The 25,174-nt window shown below is 38.4% G+C and overlaps 3 protein-coding genes across 4 annotated transcripts; all 3 read right to left on the bottom strand.

The window, feature by feature from the left end:
- Positions 1-11,669: 11,669 nt before the first annotated feature.
- On the bottom strand, positions 11,670-13,452 carry LOC120283508 (mavicyanin-like). Its single transcript, XM_039290208.1, has 2 exons — positions 13,190-13,452; positions 11,670-12,171 (listed from the first exon to the last, which is right to left on the bottom strand). Exons 1-2 carry the CDS (start codon positions 13,392-13,394, stop codon positions 11,801-11,803), a joined length of 576 nt encoding a protein of 191 aa, XP_039146142.1. The 5' UTR covers positions 13,395-13,452; the 3' UTR covers positions 11,670-11,800.
- Positions 13,453-15,002: 1,550 nt separating this feature from the next.
- LOC120257384 (protein HOMOLOG OF MAMMALIAN LYST-INTERACTING PROTEIN 5) lies at positions 15,003-18,372 on the bottom strand. 2 transcript variants are annotated; one of them, XM_039264865.1, is made up of 8 exons: positions 18,215-18,372; positions 18,023-18,123; positions 17,329-17,438; positions 17,162-17,237; positions 16,917-17,057; positions 16,101-16,163; positions 15,908-16,016; positions 15,003-15,838 (listed from the first exon to the last, which is right to left on the bottom strand). In XM_039264865.1, the coding sequence occupies exons 1-8, from the start codon at positions 18,306-18,308 to the stop codon at positions 15,210-15,212; spliced, it is 1,323 nt and encodes a 440-aa protein (XP_039120799.1). In that variant the 5' UTR covers positions 18,309-18,372; the 3' UTR covers positions 15,003-15,209. The 2 variants fall into 2 exon arrangements, with proteins under 2 accessions (XP_039120799.1, XP_039120793.1); XM_039264859.1 differs by having other exon boundaries at positions 15,003-16,016.
- Positions 18,373-19,128: 756 nt separating this feature from the next.
- LOC120253533 (65-kDa microtubule-associated protein 1-like) lies at positions 19,129-24,144 on the bottom strand. The gene is made up of 10 exons (XM_039261868.1): positions 24,002-24,144; positions 22,625-22,727; positions 22,350-22,553; positions 21,636-21,890; positions 21,313-21,528; positions 20,884-21,039; positions 20,484-20,795; positions 20,024-20,111; positions 19,689-19,837; positions 19,129-19,607 (listed from the first exon to the last, which is right to left on the bottom strand). Exons 2-10 carry the CDS (start codon positions 22,694-22,696, stop codon positions 19,308-19,310), a joined length of 1,752 nt encoding a protein of 583 aa, XP_039117802.1. The 5' UTR covers positions 22,697-22,727; positions 24,002-24,144; the 3' UTR covers positions 19,129-19,307.
- Positions 24,145-25,174: the final 1,030 nt, after the last annotated feature.

Below are 25,174 nucleotides of genomic sequence, written 5' to 3' on the forward strand. Positions count from 1 at the left end.
GTACATTTTAGGTTTTTGCGTAATGAAAAATTGATTAATCTTTTCCACCTAACATGGTATCAGAGAGGTTTTCTAAACCTAATTTTTCCGCGTGCCGTCCTCGATCCGCGTGTGCTGCTCTCGATCGCCGCAGCGGCGTCCTCGACGAGCCTGCGCCGTGACAGCGCCCCTAACGCCGCCGCAGCGCCATCGGCACCGCGCGCAGCGCGCCCTCGGCCTCTCTCGCCCTGCGCCCCTCGGCCTCTACAGCGCGCCGCCCGCCTCCCGACCTCGGCGGCCTGCGCCCACCCTCGGCCTCCGCCCCGGCTGCCCAGGGCGCTCGCCGCCTAGCGCCTGCAACAGCATCCTCAGCAAGGCCGCCCGTCGCGCCTCGGCCGCCCCGCCACCACGCGCGCCCAGCGCCACAGACACGTCCCCAACGCGTCCCAGCGAGAGTCCCAGGCAGTGCTCCCCCACGCCGCCCGCGCCGTCCTCGGCCCTCGCTCACGCTCGTGTTGCCCTTGGCCACCGCGCCGCCCTCAGCCCGCGGCGTGTTTTCCATGACCTCTACCCAGGTTTCTTATCTGCAAAAGACGGACGTCATGCTTAATGGCAAGAATTATAAAGCATGGTCGTCCACTTTACGCAGTGCTCCTTCCAGCGGACTTAATCTTTGGGGTCATGTTGATGGTACCCGTCCCGCCTCGCTTTCTTCTAGTGCCGCCTCTTACGGCTCCTCTTCGTCTCATGCTACCAACGCCGTCCTCTTCCACGTCTCATCGACTTGCTCAAGTGGACTCGAGGATGATGCTCTCGTACCATTGCTATCATCATCGATCCCGCTGAGCTTCCTATTCGCTTGGTCTGCTTTGTGATCTTTCTCTGACCAAGGCGATTTGGGATCATCTACAAGCACTCTATCTTCCTTCCATCAGAGCGTTGCGCTACTCCTTTGCTGCACTCTCACATCTACCTATCGCGTGTGAGACGTCCCCGCTCTCGGATTTCTTTGCCGTGCTTTCGGTGATTTATGGCGTCGGTGTGATGAGATGACACCCTCTCTTTCTCCCGACACTGCGCCAGTGTCTTGCCATTGCTCAGGATCGTGATTATCTTCTCATTTATGAGTTTCTCATGCATCTTCGCCCTGAGTTCGAGCCCGTTCGGGCTCAGCTACTGCACCGGGTTACACCTCCGTCTGCTAGTGATACTATGCCATATGTGCTTGCTGAGGAGACTCGTCTTCGGTCCTTAGATGTGGTTCCACCACCTGCCCGCTCCTCACTCTGCTCTTGCCGATCCTCGAGCAGAACCCAAAGGCTGGCCATTGCTCCTTTGATCACTGCCTCCTGGTCTTAGCACTCGTCCGTCCCTCTATCTCGGTCCTCGTGGACAAGTTTCTAGTGCACCTCCTCGGGACGGTCGGGTCCGGTGTCATACGCCATGCTCCTCGGCCATATTGCAGCTCGAGTGTCACAAGCTCCAGCTGGCCTCGGGATGACAACACTGAGCGCACACGACCCCACCCCACCCTCGCCTACTCAAAGTGGTCCGTTGTCTGCGGCGAGTGTAAAGAACTTATTCAGAGACTTTCCGGGAGTCGAGATATCTCCTTCTTCACTTCAGGACTCACTCGAGATGCCTCCGACGTCTCCACTCACCCATCGATCCGCCTCTGCCCTTTGCTGGTATTTCTTCATCCTCTTGGTTACTTGACTCGGAGCTTCTTTTCATATGACCTATGATGCTACCCACATTCACTCTCTTCACCCTTTTTCTTCCGATCTTCGTGTCATTATTGCTAATGGCACGATACTCCCTGTCCCTAGTCGTGGCCTCTTACATACCACTCATTTTCATATTCCTGATGTTGCCTTTGTACCACAGCTCTCCATGAACCTTATTTACGCTAGCCAACTCGCTCTCTTGGCTATCTTGTTATTTTTGATGAGTTTGGTTGTCGTATGCGGGATCGCTCTTACTGAGGGACCCTCATTGAGCGCCCATCGCCATAGTGGGGTGTATGTGCTCGATCATCTTACGTCTTCCATCCTCTTCTACATTACCAATGACTCTCTATTTATTGTTTTTCTCACTGCTCATTTCCATCGGTGGCATCATCGGGCTTTGGCCATCCTAGTGGTTCTCGTCGGTCTTCTCTTATTCATCAGGGCGTTTTAGGTCATGTTTTAGTTGATAATTCTCATTCTTGTTCGGGTTGTAAGCTTGGCAAACAGCTACAACTCCCGTATCCTTCGAGTATGTCTAGGTCTGGCTCTCCGTTTGAATTAGTTCATTCGGATGTTTGGGGTCGTGCCCCGTTTGTTTCCAAAGGTGGATATCGTTATTATGTTATTTTTGTTGATGATTTCTCTCGTTACACTTGGATTTATTTTATGCGTTCTCATTCCGAGGTTTTTAAAAGTTTATATTGATTTCTCTAATATGAGTGCGTACTCCAATTTTCTGCCACCATTCGTACTTTCCGTTCCGATTCAGGAGGGGAATATCTTTCTCATGAGTTTCGTGGAGGTTCTTGCCTCCCATGGCACTCTTCCTCGCCTCTCTTGTCCACGGTGCCCATGCTCAGAATGGCAATGCTAAAAGGAAACATCGTCATATTCTTGAAACCGCTCGTACTCTTCTCATTGCCTCCCATGTTCCCCCTCACTTTTGAAATGAGATTTGTCTCTCACCGATGTTTACCCTCATCAATCTTCAACCCTCTTCCTTTCTTCAGGGTTGTAGTCCAGGGGAATGTTTTTTCTCCAGTCCACCACGTTATTCTCATCTTCGTGTGTTTGGTTGTTTGTGTTATGTCCTCCTTATGCCTCGAGAGCGGACTAGACTTTCTGCTCAGTCTGTTCCTTGTGTCTTCCTTGGTTATAGTCCTGAGCACAAAGGCTATCGGTGTTATGATCCTGTTACACGTCGCCTCAGTATCTCGCGTGATGTCTCTTTTATTGAGGATCGTCTTTTCTTTGTCCCTTCCCCTTCCTCTTCTTCTCACTCCTCTACTACATCGACCGATGTTCAGTTTCTCATTGTGTCCTCACCACCTCCTCTGTCCCCACCTCCACCTGTATCTCATCCATCCTCTCCTCCATCCGTTTTTATCGCTGATTGTTGACCCTCCCGTCCCATGTTTCTATTCCCGCTCCTCCTCTTCCTGAGCAATCACCCCTGGCGCCAACGGCTTCCTCTGATGTGTTCCCTGCGGATGATCCCCCACGCATCGCCGCTATCCTCTTCGTGATCGTCATCCCCCGATCGCCTTAATCTTGCCTCTCGACTTCTTGACCTACCTATTTCTCCCTCCAATGGCCCTCCGAGCCATCTTCTTACCGAGAGGTCTGTCAAAATACCCGAGTGGCAAGTCGCTATGTCTCCATCGAGTTGAGGCGCTCGAGCACCTCTACATGGGATTTGGTTCCCCCTTCCTCCCGGTGCTATTCCCATTACACGCAAGTGGGTCTATAAAGTCAAGACTCGCCTCGGCGGTTCTCAGAGCGGTACAAGGCTCGCCTTGTGGCTCTTGGTTTTCAGCAGGAGCAGAGACGAGATTATGATGAGACTTTTGCTCCCGTCGCTCATATGACTACCATTCGAGCTCTCATTGTCAGAAATGTTGTTCGACGATGGTCCCTCTTTTCGACTTTGATGTGAAGAATGCTTTTCTTCATCTGGGATCTTCAGCAGGAGGTTTACATGCTTCCTCCCTTGGTTTTTTTCTTCTCCTTCGGTTTGGTATGTCGCCTTGGAGGCTTTTCTATGGTCTCAAACAGCTCCCTTGGGCCTGGTTTGAGCGCTTCAGGGCCTCACTGTGGTTGCTGCCGGTTTTCGACCTAGTCCGCATGATCCCGCTTTGTTTGTGCACTCTTCCTCCGTGGTCGGACTTTGTTGTTGCTTTATGTGGATGATATGATCATCACCGGTGATGATCCCGCTCATGTGGATTTTTGTCAGCATCACCTTCAAAGCAACATTTCCGTATGACCGATCTTGGTCGATTGAGCTATTTTTTTGGGCATTGAGGTCACTTCTACTTCTACCGGGTTTTCGATTGTCCCAAAGATGTTACACATCTGATATCCTCGCACGGGCAGCTCTCTCTGACTCTTGTGTTGTAACCACTCCTATGGAGCTACATCTTCGATTGCAGTCGTCGATGAGGGGACTCCCTTATCCGATCCGACACGCTATCGCCACTTGGTTGGGAGTCCGGGTCTATCTTACCCTCACTCGTCCCGGACATTGCTTATGTCGTGCATGTTTTGAGTCGCGTTTGTTAGTGCACCTACTCGCTCACTATGCCCATCTTTTTTAAGGCTTTTGCTATCTTCGGGCGACTCGTCTCGAGGCCTTCTTTTCTCTCAGACAGTTCCTGGAGCTTCGCTCTTATCTCGATGCTACTTGGGCTAGTGATCCGATCCCGATCGCTGCTCACATCGGGCTTCGCTTTGTTCTTGGGCTCTTCTCTCATTGCTTGGAAGTCTAAGAAGCAACCGGTGTTTCTGGCTCTAGCATCAAGCGTAGCTCGCGCTATGGCTACTACTCGCGAGGAGATTGTTTGGTTGCGTTGGCTTTTGCATGATCTTGGTGTTGTCTCGCATTCTCCTACTCCTCTACATTGTGACAACACCGGTGCTATTCAGATCACTTTGAATCCTGTCAAACATTCCCTCTCCAAGCATATTGGTGTTGATGCTTTCTTCTTGCGTGATCAGATCAAAGAAAGGCATTCCGCTCCCGCTTGTTCCTTCCGAGCGTCGACTCATGGATCTGTTTACTAAATCTCAGACACGGGCATTCTGGCACAACATGTTTGTGGGGGGGGGAGGGGGTGTTAGGGAATACAGCTGTGTATACAGCTGTATATCTATATTTATATAGCTACCTTATTTATATAACTGTGTATCTATATATACCTTGTACATTGTAGGTTTTGCGTAATGAAAAATTGATTAATCTTTTCCACCTAACATTAACATGGTATTAGAGCTACTGTTCCGATCGACCGTGACTAGGATCTTGGGTCCCACATCCGCTGTGGGCCCAGGGGGTGTTGGGACGCAGTGGCTCAGGTCCATAGTCCCACATTGTCTGTAAGAGCCAATCTCCCTAACCTTATATATTCTAAGTTAATCCTTCTCTCTAACTACAATTATGGAGAAGTTAGGGTGGTGGATCCCTGTATTAACAAAGCACACCCTGACTCACATTGTCATTTATGTCCAGTAGGTTTAGGATATGTACTTGTCTAGTGTTTCAATATCTTTGTTTGGTATGAAACACAACCTTGAAAAAGATGCATGCATGTTCATGCTGAAGAAAAATGTGATTAATCTGTGTTGCCTTGCATGATGCAAGTATAAGTTGATTCAATCCTGGGCTTAACACAGAAATTCACTGATGGACTTGTGAAGGAGGTTCTTTTATAATGGTGTTAAGATGACCCTTTTATACTCTTCTGTTTATGTGATTTTTTTAAAAAAATAATATATTGTTAAGCATTAGATATGATCAAGAAAATAAAATAAAAAGGAGGAGATGTAAGTAATTACAGTAAAATCCAGTTGTTTTAAATCCTCACATTCATAACAAGAAAAATAGCAATTTGGCAGAGCAAAATAAGATCATTACAAATTTGTTGCTCTATTTGGCAGGAAAGGAATAAATTGAGTCAAATTTGCCTCAGAATTTAGTATAAAAGCAACGCATGGTGCCGAACATTATGATAAATTTCCAAAATGAAATATTTAACTATCAAATCCGTGACATATATTGTGACAAAGAACATGAATTTTGGTACAACATAGTTTGGCCTGACATTTAACACTGCTAATTTGGCGCAACATTGGCATGACATAATTTGGCACCATACTTTTGGCATGTTATTAGATAATGTCTTTTAACATGGCATTCAGTACAACCTTCTAGTCATGACAACATTGCAAATCATCTACACTCAAGCTTTTATAATGAATTTTAGTTGGTCATGCCAAATGTTATGCCATACTTTTTTTTCTTTGCCATTGTTTTTATTTGGCCGTGCCAAACCCACCACCAGCTAAAAACTCATCAAAAAAATTTTTTAAAAATAAGTAAATAAATTTAAAAAATGTCTTGGATTGGAGGCATGAAGAGACGTTTATGGGCTATTACCACCATCCCACCATCCATGGCAAACCCACTTCAAGTGATAACTGCGACAAACATTAGTCACTTGGAACTAGCTAGAAGCCCCTACTTATGCGGGTCATCAAAATCCTTCCCCATATAATCGCAATTTTATTGCCGTTTAACTAGTCAAATATTTTAAACATTAACTAGAAATTTGACTTTGTTTAATTTGTTATGACATTTGGTTGGGATTTTAGTTGGTCATGCCAAACCCACAAACTACAAACTCCCCAAAATTTTAAAAAAATAAATAAATAAATTTAGAAAATGTCATGGATTGAAGGCATGAAAAGATTTTTATATGCTGCATGAGTATATAACTGAACATATTTTCGTATTATTTTCTACATTTAATTGGTATATATTTAGTATTTATTTGGAAGGTAGTACTTAATATAGTGAAAAATTAATTCTAGGTCGCGGGCAAAGCATAATAGGCATGAGAAAGCCAATAAAAACAATTTCGAAGCAAAATGAGAAAGAAAGACCCAAACAAAAAGTATGCCCGTAAGGGAGGTCACGAGCACTAGAAGGAGAAGCCTACGGTCCAATGCTTACAGTCTTAAACTAGACCATAACACCCAGACAAAAGACCTTACAAGCGGAGCTTATGCCCAAAAGATGCACGTAAGACACCTGACTCCTCACCTCCAACTCCTTATGGCCTCATTCTTATGCCCATAAGTGGCCCTTAAGGGGTTAGGCATAAAATATTTGAGTGAGGGTTTTTGGGGGATCTTTTGGTGGCCAAGCAAAGGGAAGGGTTTACTTTTTTTAATGACATTGATTATAGACATTTAATTTTGTATCAATTTTTCTATTGCAATATCATGCTTTAAATTCAATTAGGTGTTTTTCTTGTCTTGAACTATATAGTAGAGAGAGCTGAGAGTTTCATGAATGATGTACATGAGTGATGTATCAATAGAAGAAAAACACGGTGGATCTCTCGATACGTTACTCATGTATATTAGTCATGAAACTCTCAACTCTCTCTACGATAGAGTTCAATACAAGAAAACACACAATTGAATTCAAAAGTATAATATTGCAACATAAAAATCGATACAAAATCGCATGTCTACAACCAATGTCATAAAAAAAAAACCCCTAGGTTCTACCTATATATGCCTAGAGTTTAGTTTTGCATTAATGGAGAACAATCATACAATCCAATTAAGACGGAAAAAGTAAATGAAAACATTAAAACTCCCATTAAACTTCATTGTCTCAAATTGCCGATTAATGTAATTATATTTGAGAATGTTGCTTATTATTCTAATACTTGAACAGATCTTCAACAAAATTTAACTGAGGATATTCAATTACATATCTCTTAGTTTCCTGACCCTAACACCACTTCCATCAACATCATCTTTGCCTTAGTTGATATCTATATCCCCACTAAACACGTCTCTCTACTAGATATCCTTTATCTAATTATATGTCCTTATCTCATTTGAGGTTTTTAACACGACTGATTGCTCTTTTTCTTAATACTATCCCTGTTCCTCGATCTCATGTGGAGGCTTTAGAGTCTCCTACTTGGAAGTCTGCTATGCAGGAAGAGATGTCTGCTCTTCAATCACGAGGTACTTGGGAGCTAGTTGATGCACATCTGGTTGCCGAGGTTGTTGGTTGTCACTGGGTATTAATAAGTGTATAATTGCACATGATTTTATATTGTTTTATACACTCATTTGGCATGTATTAAGGTGTTTATTTGGAATATAATGTTAAATATAGTGTAAATTGTGATTTCAGGTGACAGGCAGCGTATAATGAGAAGATAGAACAAATAAAAAACAATTCAAAGCCAAAATGAAAAAAGATGGAGTTCTCTCGACATCAACAGCTAGGAACGGGTCAAACAGAACACCTTATGGTCACCTTACGGCAGTAAGCCTCATCTAAAGAACCTTGTTGGCATACTTATGCCCGTAAGGACGAGCATAATGATTATTCAAAGGGGTTTACAGGCAGGACTTACCCCCGTAAGCCTGTCCGTAAGGGTCATCTAGAGAAATTTATAGGGAATAGTTCATCCCCATAAGGGGGTCGCAAGCACCATTCAGAGAAGGTTACAATTCAGCACTTATGGCTGTAAGCTGGACTGTAATATCAACACATAAGGCCTTACATGTGGAGCTTACGTGCGTAAGATGCACGTAAGGTACGCGACTCATCATCTCTAGCTCCTTACGATCCTTTTCTTGCTCCCGTAGGGAACCCATAAGTGGTTAGGTATAAAAGATTCTATTGAGGGTTTTTGGGCAATCTCTTGACAGTCAATCAAAGGGAGAAAGAGGGAGAACTTCTCCAAGTCTTCTACGGCAATCCAACTAGGATAAGAGGCTCACCCACCATCTAGGACACTATTGGAGTGGTCGAGGAGCATCCTTGGCGGCGTTCATGTGGAAGATAGGAGGGGAGTTCATCAGTTTCTCAAGGGGCAAAGAGAAAAATGGGTTTTCATGTTTTCATTTATTTATCTTATCTCTTTTTGATTATATGAATGTTCTCCTCTAATGGAGAACTAACTTGTTGGTGTTTAGTCGAAGATGGAACCTAGGGTTTATATTTTGATTGACATTGGTTGTGGATCTTGAATGATTTTATATTAATTTATTAAATGCAATCTTTTATTGTTGAATTCAATTGTGTTTTCTATTGCCTTTGATTCTATTGTAGCGAGAGCCGAGAATCCAAGCTTGATGTAATTATGTGATGAATTGTGAGATCCACCTAGTATAGACAAACCACAATTAAAGGGGATCACGAGTTCGCCTAAAGATAGGGTATTTTTGAGTTGAGATTTCTCCTCCCATGATCCTTCCAAGTGAGTTAGCATAGAATTTCGTTCTTAATGCAATCGTAGAGAGCAGCTTCAGGAAGAGATTCCAATTTTACATCATATGGGATTAGGGGCAATTACTTCAAGAGGAAAGTTGTATATATTTTAAAACTTGCTTATTTTAGAAAAAGTCCATATAGTGTATTACGGTCATAGAGTTGTTTATCTTAGTACCCTATGAGACTAATTACTATTCACCTTAAGAAAGGGGATCATATGTTTGAGAAACTCTCTCTGTCCTATTTGATTGCAAGAATTTATATAACCATTGTCTAGGACTTAACAAACCTTAGGGGAAGTCTATGCCCTGACACATTTTCTTCATACTTGTTTAACCATATTTTTTATTAGTGTTTTCGATTCTTACTTCTTATTTTGCATTTAGACTCCACAGTTTTGATTAGGTTAATTGTCAGATTTAGATTCAGTACTAGTACTCTCAAGTCCCCTGTGGACCGATAACCTTGCTTTTTAGCATACTTTATTACTTGATCGGCACGTACACTTGTGTAGAGTAGATGACTATGATTTTTCTATTAGGTATTCACTATCAAATACTTATCTAATGGATATGTTGAACGTTTTAAAGCGCGTCTTGTGGCTAAAAGCTACACACAAACATATGGACTTGATTATTTCAAAACTTTCTCTCTTGTTGCTCGTCTCAATCAGTACGGATTTTGATCTCTATTGTTGTTAGCTCTTGGTGGTCGCTTCATCAACTAGATATTAGAAAGGTATAATACCCGAATTAGTCCTTCTACTTTCTCTCTCTTCCCTTTTAGTTTTTTTACTCAGAAATGCTCCCAACTAGTCCCTCTACACTTGAAAATGGGCTCACTTAGTCCCTCTATGCTTGAAAATGGGGCAACTAGTCCATGTATTTTTAAGAGTAGAGGGACTAGTTGGGAAGAGACTAAGAGTAGATGAACTAAGTGGGCCATTTTCAAAAGTAGAGAGACTAGTTTGGAGCATTTCTGAGTAGAGAGACCAAAAGGGAATAGAGAGAAAAGTAGAGGGACCAATTCGGGTATTATACCTATTAAAAATATCTTTTTATATGGAGATCTTACTGAGGAGGTATACATGCATCAACCTCCTGGATTTATCACTGGAAGGGAAAATAGCCACAAAGTATGCACATTGCGGAAAGCAATTTATGGTCTTAAGCAAAGGCCTCGTGCATGGTTCGGTAAGTTTAGCTTAGCTATTCAAAGCTATGGTTTTTGCAGATCTTTTGCTAATCACTCGATATTTGTTATACATAACTCTAGATCTGTGATTCTTATTGTATATGTAGATGATATTCTCTTGACTAGTACTAACAAACTAGGAATAGCATATACCAAGAAATTTCTGGAGTTCCAATTGTGACAAAAGGCTTAGGTGGGCTTAATTATTTTCTTGGCATGAAGGTTACTCACATACCTAATAGGGTTATACTTTCCCAAAGAAATTATGTTATGGATCTTCTGTGTGTGAAGCTGGAATGTGTGGCTATAAGCCTTCCTCTGTCCGGCCATGAATCCATAGGTGTCTTGATGATCCATACATTGCACCCTTCCAAGATACTTGACGATATGGAGCCTTGGTTGGAAAACTTCTTTACTTAACAGTAACCGGTTAGATTTATTTTTTGTTTTTTTTTATTTTTTATTTTTTTTTTGTTAGGAAGGTAAGTCAATTTATGGATTGGCCACAACAAGTTTATTGAGAAGCTTCATGTTATATTTTGAGATATCTCAAGTTATCTTTAGAAAAAGGACTTGTTTTTCAAAATATTAGCCAACTTCAAATTCATTGGTTCTCAAATTCAAATTATGTCGATTCTCCTGAAGATAGAAGGTCTACTGCTGGTTTTTGTGTCTTTGTTGGTGGGAACCTAGTCACTTGGCTAAGTAAAAAAGCAAAATGTTCTCGATCTAGTGTTGAATCATAATACAAAGCTATGACTCAAAATGCTTGTGAACTTTTATGGGTGGAATCTTTACTTAAAGACCATGGAGCACAAGTTAAGAGGCATATTCTTAAGTATTGTGCTAATTAAGCAGCTACCTTTCTTGCAAATAATCTAGCTTTTCATGAACAAACTAAGCACATACAAGTTGATATTGTCACTTTGTTAGGGATGTTGTTCTTCGTGGACAAATTTCTACTCCTCATTTGACTACTGAAAATCAATTGGCAGACATCTTTGCTAAGGCTCTTCAGTGTTTCCATTTGGCTACTCTTTCTTCCAAGCTAAGCATGATGGACCTATATACTCCAGCCTGAGGGGAGTATCAGAACTTCTTATATAGTAGAGTATCCTTATTATGAACAAACTAAGCACATACTAGAGTATCCTTATTTATCTTTTCCTATTGTTAGAACTTTCTTATATAGTTTTCTTTTTTTTAGTTCCTTCCGTGTTATGTATTTTTTTTATATATAGTTTCTTCCATATTAATTATGTAATTTTCTCCTAGTTTAATTCTTTTGTGATTTGTTTTCATATTATGTAATTCGTGCAATTCCTGTTATGACTTGTAGCCTTCCTATATATAGAGGGCAATTCTTCTCAATAAAGTCAAGTCATTACATTCACAAAATTAACATCAAAATAAATATAAATCTTAACCCCCAAAAAAATCATGAAAAATAAGCACAAAAATTAAATACTAAAACGTTTATTATCATAAGATAAAACCTTGCAAAGCTTGAGAAACAGCAAGGAAAGTTCACATAGAAACCAAGTCAAAGAAATGCAAACTGCAACTAAAACTAAGAAATCTAACAAAACATTTAGAATGCCATGAAGCATGCAGCAATGCCAATCCAAGCCCATAGTGAAGCACCAGCAGCAACAACAATGGGAGGAGGAGAGCTAGAGGGCTGTGGCCCTGCAGCCAAAGCCGAAGCAAAGTAACTCGGCATTTCCATCGCCTTATTGTTGTCATCTTGATTATGAGGCATCACATTGACATGGAGTTTCAGACCATTCCTGCAGTTATCAAATTTGCTGCTCACAAAGAACCTTGCCCCTTCCCCTTCAAGGACCACTTTATCAAACCCACTTGTGTACATTCTGATCGGATTCTTGATGTCGCATGACTCGAACTCCATCCTGCTCCCTAGCTCCACAATGCTGTCCTTCTCCCTTGAGTATGCGAACCCTGTCATTGAGATGGGAGTCTCAGTATTCTTTTAAATTTTTAATTCAATGAACAATGTGTGTGTGTGCATGCATGACACTCTGTTTGAATGTTTTTATTCAATGACTAGAGTCACTTCAAAATTAAGTCTCAGCATTGTTCTTTTTACCTATATTATGCATCTTCATTTCCTCAATGAAAAACATGTGTATGTACATAGAATATCAGTTTTGAGTTTTAAACTTAGTTTGATCTGTCATGAACCAGAGTGAAGATACGAAAAAAAAAAAACCAGCTTATGCATTCTGAACTGAAGCTTCAGCATTGTTTTACCCATACTATACATCTTCATCTCTGTTTTATCCCTCAATGTTAATACATAATACTCAGTTTCAAGTTGGGTGGAGTCATTACAGCACATACTTGTGTTGTTCGAGAACCAAAATACATGTTTGTGCAGTTTAAAGAATATATTGCTCAATTCTATGAACAATGAGATTTTTTTTTTCTTTTGTTTTTTAAATTCAAGGATCAACATGAACATTAATTATATACTCATGTGTGGAAGTGCTGCATTGAAAAGATATCCTGATTCAAATGCAAGATCACTACTTCAACAATAAAGACTACAGCAGCAAACAACATCACATAAACAGACAACAGAAATTTCTCTCAAAGAAAATGGTCAATAATTGCTACAAAAGAAACCCATGAAACAAAGCGAAAATTAGTTTTTACCAAGTTCTTCAATGTTACATTCATTCAATATTCTAAACATCAGCATATAAAAAATCACAACATGAAACTGTTTTTTTGAGCTTGGTTGTTTAACAATAAATAAATAAATAAATGAATAAATAAAGGTTTCAAATCAAGATCATCCCATCCAACCACAACAACTTCTCTGTTTCAAAAACACTTTGGATGTCTTTCAGATCAATATATATGTATGTCAACAGGTAAAACAGAACAAAATACTCTTATAATTTCCCAAAAAATAAGTACAAAATGAAATATTAAGAAAGGAAATTTTTCTTACAAATATTGTCTCCAACTCTGAAGACTTTTTGAGATGACCAAGCTTGAAGATCAGAGGTTGAAGCATCCCAGCCATGGCCACCACCAACAAGATGATGAACCCCTTGTGCACTACCCATAATAACACCACAAGAAGAAGATATTAATGCAACAAGAACAACAACAATGGCAACACCACCATGGTAACCAAACAAACCAGATGCCATGGCTACCACTACCTCAACCACCACTGAGAAGCCAAAGAGAAAGAAAGAGGAAGGAAAATAATACAAGAGCATGCTTTGGGAAAGGTAAAAGACAAAAATGGCAGAGAGTCTCTGTGTAAAAAGACCTTATTGTCCCTTTGAAAAATACTTATAATTTAATTAAAATTTTAGACAATTAAATTACTGCATTATTTTCATATCTCTAAACCAAAGAAAATATATTAATGAAGGTAAAATGAAAATTTTAAATTAATTGTAATTTCTGATAGATATATTTTATAAAATAAGACTTTGAATAAGTTAAGGCAAACAAATTAACAAGGTTTTGCATGTTATTTTAATATCAGGGACTTATAGGTCATTTTGCTGCACTCTTTGAGAATGGGTTAGTTTTTAGGGTGAGTTTAGGGAGTTACGCGAGCACAAAAATAGTCATGTGATTCTTGACTGTGACACGGTCTGCATTAATTATGCTATGTCTGACTTTATAACATAGTGAGTTTTTTTTATATTATTAAATAAAGGATTTTTTTTTATATAACTCAGCATGGAAAAAGCATATGTGGATGCAGGAGGTATACCGAAATTCATACTTTCAACATATTTGTATTTTTATTTAGCATAAGATAGAATTTTAATTCATTTTTTTTAATAAAAAGATTAATATTCTATATAAAAAACAGATACTAACATCAGTAGATCAAAATATTATTAATTAAACGGAGGAGTTGTTAAATTACAAATATATTTATTTTATATTTTTTTAAAAATTGATAAGGATTCACGGTGAGGTTGTCAATTGTGATGCTTTTAGCTCTTATTTTAATTTAAAAACTAAAATAAATAAAATTTCTAATTCAGTAATTAAAATAACTAATAACAATTATTCACATAAATACCAATAGCCATTGTATATAATTAATATTTTTGGTGAGAGTTTTGTTTTCAAGGGTCCCTTTTGGGTCTCTTTACCCAAAAACCAAGTTTGGAAAATGACAAAAGTGTAGCACGTGTCAACTTTTGGAGGCTTTAGAAAACTTAAATGGGGTGAAATCAACCGTTGGATTTAGGGTTTCTTCAAAGTACCATTACTGACTCACTGACATGTACACACGTGTACATAATCTTCACACACTTTTCTAGAAGACCATGCCATCATTCGCACGTGCTAACATTGTTTTTTTTGGTCAAAATCAATGTAAAAAAAAATTAGTGGTGCAGCTGGTGCATTTTCCAAAACAAATTTAAAAGGCTTAATATTTAAGAGAAATTAACAAAGGACTTCTGAATTTTCATTCTAAAATTCACTTTTAAAATATAATATTTCAATTATATTTTCGGCAAGGAAGATAAAAGAATTAATTCTTCGGGGTGGAATGAATCAAGAGTATTATTGTTGTTATTTGCTTATTAATACACACAACTTTGGCTAAACCTTTCTCCAAAACATTAATACACAGAACAATCAATCAAGAACCAATATTTAATAACTAGCTAATGGAAACCAATCAAGCAGCAATCATACTTTATTTAAAACCATACATAATAAGCTCCTCTGCAGGTTTATTTAAAAAAACAAAAAACAAAGAAAAATCAATGATCTTCCAATGAATAAACATCAACCTGTCTGGAAAACTAATAAGAAAAAGTTGCAATCTTGCAAGCAAGTAATGTGGCCCAACATCTCCAGTAATTGTTCTTCTTTGTGTTATCTAAGCAAACTTAATCATGCATGTAAACAAGTATGGGCAAAGAAAACAAGCTCCTGTACAGTGACGAGTAAAACAGAAACGGTGTGAAATCATCGTCGCCGCATTATTGATGGGTTTCGGCTGAAGGATTGGTAAGAAGCTCAAGAGATCGGCGTAGATAATCCACAGCAACAGACACATCATCAAATGCAAGTGCGCCAACAGCAAACCTTGCGGCTTTGTGAGCCTCCGACACTTTTTCAATCGGCGGATGATAATTACTGTCGTAAGTGTAGCTAGATGCAGGCGGGCCCGATGAGCCGGTACCAGCATGCTTCTTGCTACCACTTCCTGAATCATACTGGACAGTTGACGGGTAGCTTGGAGCGGCGGGAGATGATTGTTGTGATGAGGCCGGATCAGGGCTTTGATAATAAGGCTGGTGTGTTGGAACCGTCGGGAAGGAAGTTTCGTTAAAGCCGGGGTAGGACTGGAAATTAGGGTACGAGTACGATTGACCAGTGTTATCATGGGCGTGATAGTTTTGGGGCATTTGTGATTGTTCATTGGAATATGACTGCTGGTGATGATAGTTCTGAGGGTAACCTGAAATTTCATGTCGGTTGTCTGGTGGAAACTGGTTGTACTCAGTAGGAGGATAGTCATGGCTGGGGTAGGAGGAATGTGGGCTAGGTGTCATTGGAGGGGCATACGGGTTTATATTTTCGGAAGGTTGGGATGATATGTCAGCACCTGGGTAGCCGTCTTGAAAGCTTTTAGTCCGACCAAGATCGTGGGAATGTTGGGATGATATGTCAGCGCCTGGGTAGCCGTCTTGAAAGCTTTTAGTCCGACCAAGATCGTGGGAATGTTGGGATGATGTATCAGCACCTGAAAAGCTAGGTTGAAAGCTTTCACTTCGACCCATGTCCTGAGAAGAAAATGAAAAAAAAATTGTATAAGGATTCAAGAATTCAGCAAATTTGAGTTTTCATCATAAATAAATATTACATACATAATGAGATGAGGCTTGAGTGGCTGGTTGGCCCGCAGAAAAGCTCTCACTTTGGTTGACATTCTGGCCAGCGAAAAAAGTACAGTAAATTCTTGTGATATTGCTATTCCATTTTGTAAAAAAATCAAGCAATACAAAATAGCATTCACTCATCACAAGTGAGCAATCATCTTCATGAATACAGAAAACATATTCAAATTTTCAGCTTCCAAACACCGAATAGGTTTAGGTTAACGTCTTGATGATCATTGATCATTACATGCATGAAATGCAATTATATTATCATATACCACCACATAAAACTTGGTAAACAATTTTCAGTCAGAACTCAAGTGTTTATCACATGTTAGGTTCTTTTTTTTTCGTCCAGCAATCATCTTCATGAATACAGAAAACATATTCAAATTTTCAGCTTCCAAACACCGAATAAGTTTAGGTTAACATCTTGATGATCATTGATCATTATATGCAAGAAATGCAATTATATATTATCATATACCACCACATAAAACTTGGTAAACAATTTTCAGTCAGAACTCAAGTGTTTATCCCATGTTAGGTTCTTTTTTTTCATCCTAGTATCTTTGTGGATAAATGATGAGTAGAGCTTAATGTTTCTACAAAATCCACAAACTTTCTTTCTTTACGGATGCATTGTCATATTAATTCCATAGGAGACAAATATATAAGCTCATAAATCTGAAATATGGAATAGGTTCAGCAGAAGTCGAAAACAAACTTGATGGCAAATAGAATGTTAATTTATAACTACATTTAAACCAATAGCAAAATAAATAATTCACTTAAGAAACATACATATGTGTTGCTTGGGGAACTCGGATCAACTGAAAGATCTTTATCACCTCCAGGAGGGCCAGGTTCAGGTTTCCGTCCTTCTTTCAAAGCTTTCCTTATGTCTGCAGCCTTCCAAATAGCATACTTCTGCTTCTGCTCAATCTGTACAAGGGTAAGAAGTTCCAATTGTAAGCCAACTTGGCTATCTTCATGTATGAGGGAACAAATAAATCCAAAAGAAAAAAAAAAAACAGCTACGAACTCACATCAGGCTGCAATTCACCAAACTGAGACAGAATCTCATAAAAAATACTTGCAGCATAGAAGGTTTTTGCAGTATTCCTGTAAAAAGCACAGTTCAACAGCTTAAAAATTTTCCTTCTGTTATAAAAAAATAATGATTCATTATAAAACCAGGCAAGAGAAGCCTTACAAGTCAGCACGTCCTGCACGATCCTGTTTATCTGCCTTAGCAAACACATTTGCAGCAAATCCCTCCACATAAAGATTGTCATCAGGCCCTAATGTTAGTGATTTCTTATCCTGCAGAAGTTTAACAAATTTCACCCAATGAATGATCATCCCAAAAGATAACAAGATAAGTTGAAAATACACCACATCCACTGGAATCGAACCTAGTGTTTCAGGAGTACAAAATTAAATGAACAACGGTGTCTACATTCAAGTAACGTCGCACACAAGTACCTAAACTGTCCTAACCAAACATTTTCCATTCTACATCAAATTAAGCATGTCTAATGTTGCAAATGGCTATGGATCCAAATATTGAAACAGCATCATCTTAGAGCAATGTACTTGTGGAAAAAAAATCTTTTTGTGCTAAAGATTTAACAAAAACCCTAGTAATACTAAATTATCCAACAACCAATTCAGTTATTAGATTAGGAAAAACAAAAAGTAAAAGAAAAAAAAATAAGGATCTATCAATAAATTCCATTATGCTCAAATACATTGAATTCACAAAAGATGTAATCCAAAGATGACATGATTTCACATACATTCAATCTAACAGAATTAAAGCTCATTCATGGAAGAAAAAAAAAAAGATTCCCAAATTTAAGAAACAAAAAGCAACTCAAAATCAAACAAAAGAGTCATATGGAAACCTTTTCAAGTTGGCTCATGAGGGAGATGAGGAGCGCGTTGGTGGTCTTGGTCCGCTCCTTCTGCGGGATCTTCAGCCCCTTCTCCATGGCGTATAACCGACCTACAAATCACAATCAAAATCAAAATCAAAATCAAAACCTAGGGTTAGGGTTTCAAAGATCGGCAAGATGAAAACCAACAAAGGATCTCACAATAGTAAGCGACAAGGGGCTCATGCTTCTGGAGTTCATCGGCTCTTTGCAGGTAGGGAAGCAGCAGCTTCGCCGGCTCCGGCTCACTCGCCATCTCCGATCCTCACCGCGAATCAAAGAAGAGAAGATGAAGAAGAAGAAGTAAAGAAGAGTGTTTTGCTGGTTTCCAATGAGATAATTAATTATATAAGGATACAAGGGGTGGTAAGTAAATAAAAACTTCAGAAGGGTCTATATATAAATTTGCCAAACCGAGGGATTGGGTAAGTAATAGTCACCCTTTTTAAGGGCTTATTAATAAAATCCAAGCTTAATTATTTACTAGACCCTGTAAATAGTTTGTCTTCTCTTATGTCTGGATAAGTTGCTTTCTATCTATGAAATTTTAAATTTAAATTAAATAAAAAAATATTTTATTTTCTGAAGATATTTGAGGGATGTCAAAAATTAAGTAAATGTAAAAATACATCAGTTATGATAACTTAAGAACCTCTGTTCCTCTCCCAAAGAACTTGTATTTGAGAGTCTAAAAACTCACTGTATATTTGAGAGTTGGGAGACTCGACCTTGAATTTTCTCAAACGCGTAAGAACCACTGAGTTCCCATTCTCAAAAATGAGATAAAATATGAAAAATTAATCAATTTACTAATTAATCTATGGGACCATAAGAGAAGAAATTTCTTTTCCTAAGGATTAATAATTACTTTACTTTTTTGGGGTTAATAAAACTGAATTTTTAAAGTGAAAAAAAAAATGACTCAGTTCAAAATTCTCTCAAACTGGAACTTCAGAGAATCAAACATTAAAAAAAATGATTAATAATAATGACACAAAGAACTAAATTAATTCCAACAATTAAAAAAAAAAAACCATACTCATCCATGTTTAGAAATTATTTAATTTATAGGATCAGAAAACCAAAATGTACCTCCATTAAGACCACAAAAAATAAAAATAAAGTTACAAGAAGTTGGTAAGCAGTAACACAAGGCTGATCCAGTTTATGATACTAGTAACAACTACAATGCATTCTCAAATATATATATAAATATGTCAAACAAAGGCTCTAACAATGTCTCACAGGGTTGTTCTCAAGGAGAAGCAGGAGTAGGATCAGTGGCAGATACATGAGAAGCTGCATCCTCTTTGGAAATGGCAACATAGTTCGCCGGAGCGGAGGCACGGGCACTGTCTCTCTTCCCGCTGTCCTTGCTTCCAGACCGAGGGCCATTGTTCAAGGATAATCTCCGAGTCGGAGTCCCATTTGACCCGGCTCCATTCACTCGAGGACCCACAACCTTCTTCGAACCAAGTGGACGATTAGGACTTGGCCTTGCACCAAACATTGCTTCTTGCTCTGTGCTTGTTTGGTCGTGGAATCGCTTTTGATCCTGAAACATGATTGTATGATCATAAGCAGTAGAAAAAAAACTGATGAAGGAGGACCATATGATTTTATTACTCATGATTACCCTCATTCTTCTTTTCTCTTCCTCTCTGTCCTGTCTGAGCATCGCATATTCATCTAGCATTGCAAGGAGAGGAACACCGTCGTATGCAAATGTCATGCCATGATCCTCTTCCCATGACCGGGTCTTAGCCACTAAAGTATCGACAAGGGCTGTGAAAGAAACATAACTTGATTGTTAATGATATCAATTGGTGCATTCATTATTTGATGCAACTTCATGTCTAAACACAGTAAGAGCAACTTACGCTACAAAATTTGGTCCTTTGTCATTCTGAAAATATGTAGAAGATGGAAAAGAAAGAGATTCAAATTAGTTGATGGCATGCTCAATGATACCTGGAATTTTGTTTACTAGAATACGGGCCTTCTCAGCACGCTTCAGGTTCAAGTGTGCACCTCTGCTTGAGTTATACCTATTGTCATCCTGAAATATTAAAGCTTGAATTAGACGGATTGGTACCACAGTAAGAAAACTCATAAAGTTGGTAGTTAATTTCAATTTAATCACTGGTTTGGAAAGCCTATTATGTAAATATTATATTTTTCAAACATGATAGATGAAATAAACTACTAAATGAGCAACTGGTTTCGTGCATGGAAGTTGAATAAAAGCATTTTATCTGACTTTCCTGATTACTTGCCTATAGGCTATAGTTATATAAATGAAGTGGAAATAAGAAAAATGAAAAGAAAGTATTCATGCAGTGCTATATAAATTCTAGATATAGATGGGGTATTGAATCTTGTCTAGAATTTTAAAGAACACTTGTCCTGAAGAATGTAAGTGATTAATTACCCGATTGTAATCTTCAAGCCAGCTCTCTTCTTCACATGCCGACATCCACTTCTCAACTTTTTCGAGTATGTCCTTTCTACTTAGAGCTTCTTCTTTAGCTTTTAATATCTGATTATCCATGTTAGCCAGTAATTCTGCAGGCTCAACATTCCCAGAGTCAATAAGTGTCATTATTTTCTCTTGAGCAGCTGCTGAATCTATCTCAACATGAGCCCGAGCATATATGTCTTCAAGTTCAGCCTGCTTTTTCAAAGCTATTTCCTTCATTTTGCTGAATTTAAGCTGGTCTAGCCTTTCAACTTCCACTTCAGCCTTTGTTGTATGGGAAAAAAAGAAAAGGTCGCCACTAAGCAACAGAACATGTAATAAAATTAACTACTAACCCTGCTAAAAGACTAACCTGTTCAATTAGATCAAGGGCAAGGGCTCCAGGATATATGACCTCATTCACTGTTGCAGATATATTACAGGTGACATGGTCAAACAAACTCCTCTCATCCGCAGGGGTATCCATCAAGTTCCATAGATCATAGAGTTGTGCTGCTAGCTCTTGAACCTGAAAACAAGTTAATGTCAGTTATCATATCCATACTTCATTTGCACAGAAATATGTTGCAGAAATCTCACATTTGTATCTTGAGCATCTGTTCTAAATATGAGTAATGTCATGGTTTTACAGGATAAAAGCTAGCCTGGTAAATTTTAAAATTTCTGTTTGCTAGATTTTGAAAGAAGGCTTTCAAACAATATAGATTATTTTCTCTATGAATTCATAGTTCTGATGCTTTTATTCATCAAATAGAAAAGCTAAAATGGTGATCTAATATACCTTTCGTAGCCTCATCTTTTTGTCTTCCTTTAGCTCCACGACTGTCTCCGCAAGCTTGGAAATGGTTTCATTGGTGATGCTCCTGGATTGGACACCAGCAGAGTCGTCTAAGCTAGGATGAACTTCAGTGACGGTGCTAAAGAAATCCATCCCCAGGACCGCACAGAGATCATGCACATTGCTAACAAGCTCGAGAACCTTATGGAGTCTGTCATTCTATCAAAGATAACAACTATGACGTCAGGAAATTTTACATCTTTTATTGGAACAGCATGAGAGCATCAACTATTTAAGTGTTCGGCAAAAAGCATTTCAGGATTGACCTTTTCCTTCTGCAGTCCTTGCAGTTGGGAGCGGAATTCATCTAATTTCTTAAGTGACAAATCCTCCTCATCAACTATTGGCTTTACATGCTCTCCGGCTTTTATGGTTCCAGCGATCTCACCAGAAATCTTCTGGATTTGTGATTGTACATCTGCAAACTCCTTTATCCTTTCGTCTTTTTGGTTGCATAACTGTTCAAGTGCAGGTGCTATTGCTGCTAATTGCTCCTTGATTGTACCAGATGATTTCTCTGGCTGTGGGACATGAAAAAGCAATAATTGGCAACAGTTCAACCAGTCTTTCACTGAAACATGAGCACCAACACTAACTAAATTTGTTCTGTTGTTTGATCATATATACGCAAAAATTAGTTTAGTTTATTTGAAAGGAAATTAGTTTCTCCTATTGTGATCTTGTCTAGGTAATTGGATGAAGTGAAGGAATTCATTCTTCTTCAAAACAACAATGTTTCCAAATGAAAACAGACAGACAGAAATTAGAAAATACTGTTGTCAAGTGTTAGTCATATACTTCAAGTCGGCACAAAGAACACATTTTACAAGAGCATCTGGCATAGAAATTCTATAGTGAGCAGTAATGTTCTTTTTGTAACAAGAAAGCAGTCCACATAACATTGCCTCCCATAAAATGAAATCATATCACACCCATGTAAGTTCTGCATTTATCGAAAAGCAAAACAATAAACTACTCACAATGCCAACAAAAGTCTTTTCTCCAAGAGCTGAAAGAAGCCTTGCGAGCTCAGATTTTGAATCAGCCAACTGCTGGAGTAGGAGCGCCCTCGACCGTGAAGCTTGATCGACCTTCCTCCTGTAAACGTCCAAACACTCCTGCTCTAATTGAAGCAGCATGTTATCACGTTCCTCATCACTCTCACCAACCTCATCCCAAATTAGCTGCAAAAAATAGCCATCCATCAAATACTGTCTGATTCCAACATTTTAAAAACGCAACCAAAATAAGTTACCTGCAATTGCTGGAGTAAAGAACCACAGCTGACTTGCGCTGATAATGGATTTTGGCCACCCATGACAGCCATTCTGAATCCAAATAATGCTGAATACAATGGCCTGAATGAGGACAAAAGAAACAGCAAACAACAATAACAATAAGATGCATGGCTGTTGTCAAATAACAACAAAGTAAATTTGAATTATCAATCCCAACATATGTCAAGTAAAACCAATGATTAAACTCATTTCTTTTGCAGTATATCATGGTGAAGACACTCAGATCTAGCAGCACCAATTGATACATACTAAAAGTATAGACAAAACACACAGTGAGTAATAGTCAAAAAAGAAGAGGCAACATGTGATAATCAGAGCTCTTTCAATAATGCCATCAAATAATGGCCTGAGAGACAAGATTGGGCCACACAGACAGCCAATACTTCTCTGGTGGCACCCACCATGCATGGTATGAGTGAGCTCCTGCCCAGGGATAACCATCCCTTCACAGACCGAAGCAACAACCCAATTTCCAAGTCACTGGTCCCAAAGCAAATCATCGGCAATTTATAGCTCACAACCACCAAAAAGTGAAGCCAGGATTATGCGTTGTAACCAAGAACATGTGCATAATGCTGACAATCAGTGTCTCCAATGTCTTCATTGAACATCACTGTACCTTATATGATAATGCCTTCAAAACTAATAAATAAGCTCTCCAATTTTGATCAAACTACTCTGAAGAAAAGCTTGTTAAATAGAAGACTTTAATACATGATATTTGGAGTTCATGCAGTGACTGCCATTAAAAAATAATAAATGAGCATCAATTTCAATCTAAAATAGTGTACAAATTTCAAATTTGAAAAGAGTGACTGAATTTCAACAGAAAATAAAAACTCTTAACATATCACTGTCTAAACTTGCTAATCAATTGACCACCATTAAAAATAATAAACAAGTTTTGTTTTTGATCAAAAAAATTCTTAAAAAAAAAAAATCTAAACTTTAGCAAGAGAAAAGAGCAAAAAGCTCCTAAAAACAAAACCTTTGACGTCTACTCCCTCCGATCCCTCCGCTTCACTTCAAAACATCAAAATCCAAAAAAAAAAGACGGGAAAACCTTCAGATCAGCACTAGAATCTCCAAGTTCCTCCAATGCAGCTCCAAACCCAAAAAACAACTAAAAAAAACCGCACCTTTTTCCTCTAAAACTCCACCATTTGACCTTCAAAAGCACTCATTCTCAACAACCCCACAAAAGCCAACCGTCTAAAACCATAAAATCCCTTTCAAACCAAGCAATGAGCCAAGAAAACAAAACACTCAGAGATAAGGGCCATTGAAGCTGAGAAGACAGTGAGAACGCACAGAACGAGGGGGGGAAATCGTACCTACAGAAGAGATCTGTGCGCTTGGGCTTCAAGATCTCCCACTCGCGAGCTTTGTGCCCCTTCTCCGTCCTCTTCTACAAGAGAGAAAGAGACGAAGTGGAGCTTCTCTCAGACAAAGAAAACAGCGAAGAAAAAGCGGGTCAGTGCTCAAAGCGAAGAAAAAGGAGTGTGATGAGGACGATGTGGGCCCCACCGCTTGGAAAAAAAAAATATATATATATATACTTATTTTAGAGAGACCCTAAAATGACACCCTTAATTGGGACATTCTTTTGTGACCTGTTTATAAGGACCTCTAATGGAATTTTGCCACGTGTTACTTAATTTGACTCTAGGTAATATACTCCATGATTAATTAGACTATAATCAAACTTTCCGGCTCCATTCCCTATGTATTTATTTTTATTTTATTTTAAAAAAAATGCTTTGTTGTAAATAAATCATAAAATTACCAAAATGGCTTTTTTTTTTTTTGAGTGACACTGACTCTACTAAATACTCTCTACCTGTAACAAATCCACGTTTCATATTATTTGTCATTTTCTATAATGATAAAATAATTTTTTTTTAATTATCCTCAAAATTCGATAAAACTCTTGTTAAAATTAAATAGAAATGTGAAAATATAAATTATAGATAATTTAAAAAAAATAATTAATTTTTTTAAAAATTTTGTGAAATAACTAAATTTTTTGATACGTAAAATTCAGTTAATCATGACAGATAAAAAACAACAGAAAAAATAAGACTTAGTATGTGAAACGTTTATCATCCAAATTCAAAACATGTCCGACATACTGATGTTAAAAAATTCTCGATGTAGAAGAAAGCATCATATCATCCAATAATTAAGTTTTAGCTGTGTACATGTCCTTATTACATTTATGTTTTTGGTGTTTATCAAAATAAATAAATTTAAAAATTTGGATAGATGATTTAAAAACTAAATATAATTTGAATTAATACCTTAAAATTGTAGCTATAAGCTAAACAAATTGAAAGTAAATGTAGTGCCCTCAACTTCAACCAAACGCATTAATTTGTTTCTCATAATAAATGTTTTGAATTTATTAATAGACCTTCATAAATAAATGAATATAAAAAATGAAATTCTATTGATCAAGATGTGGAGGCAGAACTATTCGTTGGATTGCCTCAAGATCCGCGACAAGA

The sequence above is a fragment of the Dioscorea cayenensis genome, chromosome 3 (assembly GCF_009730915.1).
Source record: "Dioscorea cayenensis subsp. rotundata cultivar TDr96_F1 chromosome 3, TDr96_F1_v2_PseudoChromosome.rev07_lg8_w22 25.fasta, whole genome shotgun sequence".
Classification (NCBI taxonomy): Eukaryota; Viridiplantae; Streptophyta; class Magnoliopsida; order Dioscoreales; family Dioscoreaceae; genus Dioscorea; species Dioscorea cayenensis.

What these genes read in the sequence shown, in the direction of transcription:
- LOC120257384 (XM_039264859.1), bottom strand. Translation starts at nt 18,308, where the DNA reads ATGGCGAGTGAGCCGGAGCCGGCGAAGCTGCTGCTTCCCTACCTGCAA. An exon ending in GTTCCCCAAGCAACACATAT is followed by an intron (nt 16,164 to 16,916) that starts GTATGTTTCTTA and finishes TTCGCTGGCCAG; the next exon opens with AATGTCAACCAAAGTGAGAG. An exon ending in CTCAAGCCTCATCTCATTAT is followed by an intron (nt 16,017 to 16,100) that starts GTATGTAATATT and finishes TTTTCTTCTCAG; the next exon opens with GACATGGGTCGAAGTGAAAG.
- LOC120253533 (XM_039261868.1), bottom strand. Translation starts at nt 22,696, where the DNA reads ATGGCTGTCATGGGTGGCCAAAATCCATTATCAGCGCAAGTCAGCTGT. An exon ending in CCCTTGATCTAATTGAACAG is followed by an intron (nt 20,796 to 20,883) that starts GTTAGTCTTTTA and finishes CATACAACAAAG; the next exon opens with GCTGAAGTGGAAGTTGAAAG. An exon ending in TCTAGTAAACAAAATTCCAG is followed by an intron (nt 19,838 to 20,023) that starts GTATCATTGAGC and finishes TTTCTTTCACAG; the next exon opens with CCCTTGTCGATACTTTAGTG.
- LOC120283508 (XM_039290208.1), bottom strand. Translation starts at nt 13,394, where the DNA reads ATGGCATCTGGTTTGTTTGGTTACCATGGTGGTGTTGCCATTGTTGTT. An exon ending in CAGAGTTGGAGACAATATTT is followed by an intron (nt 12,172 to 13,189) that starts GTAAGAAAAATT and finishes TCTCAATGACAG; the next exon opens with GGTTCGCATACTCAAGGGAG.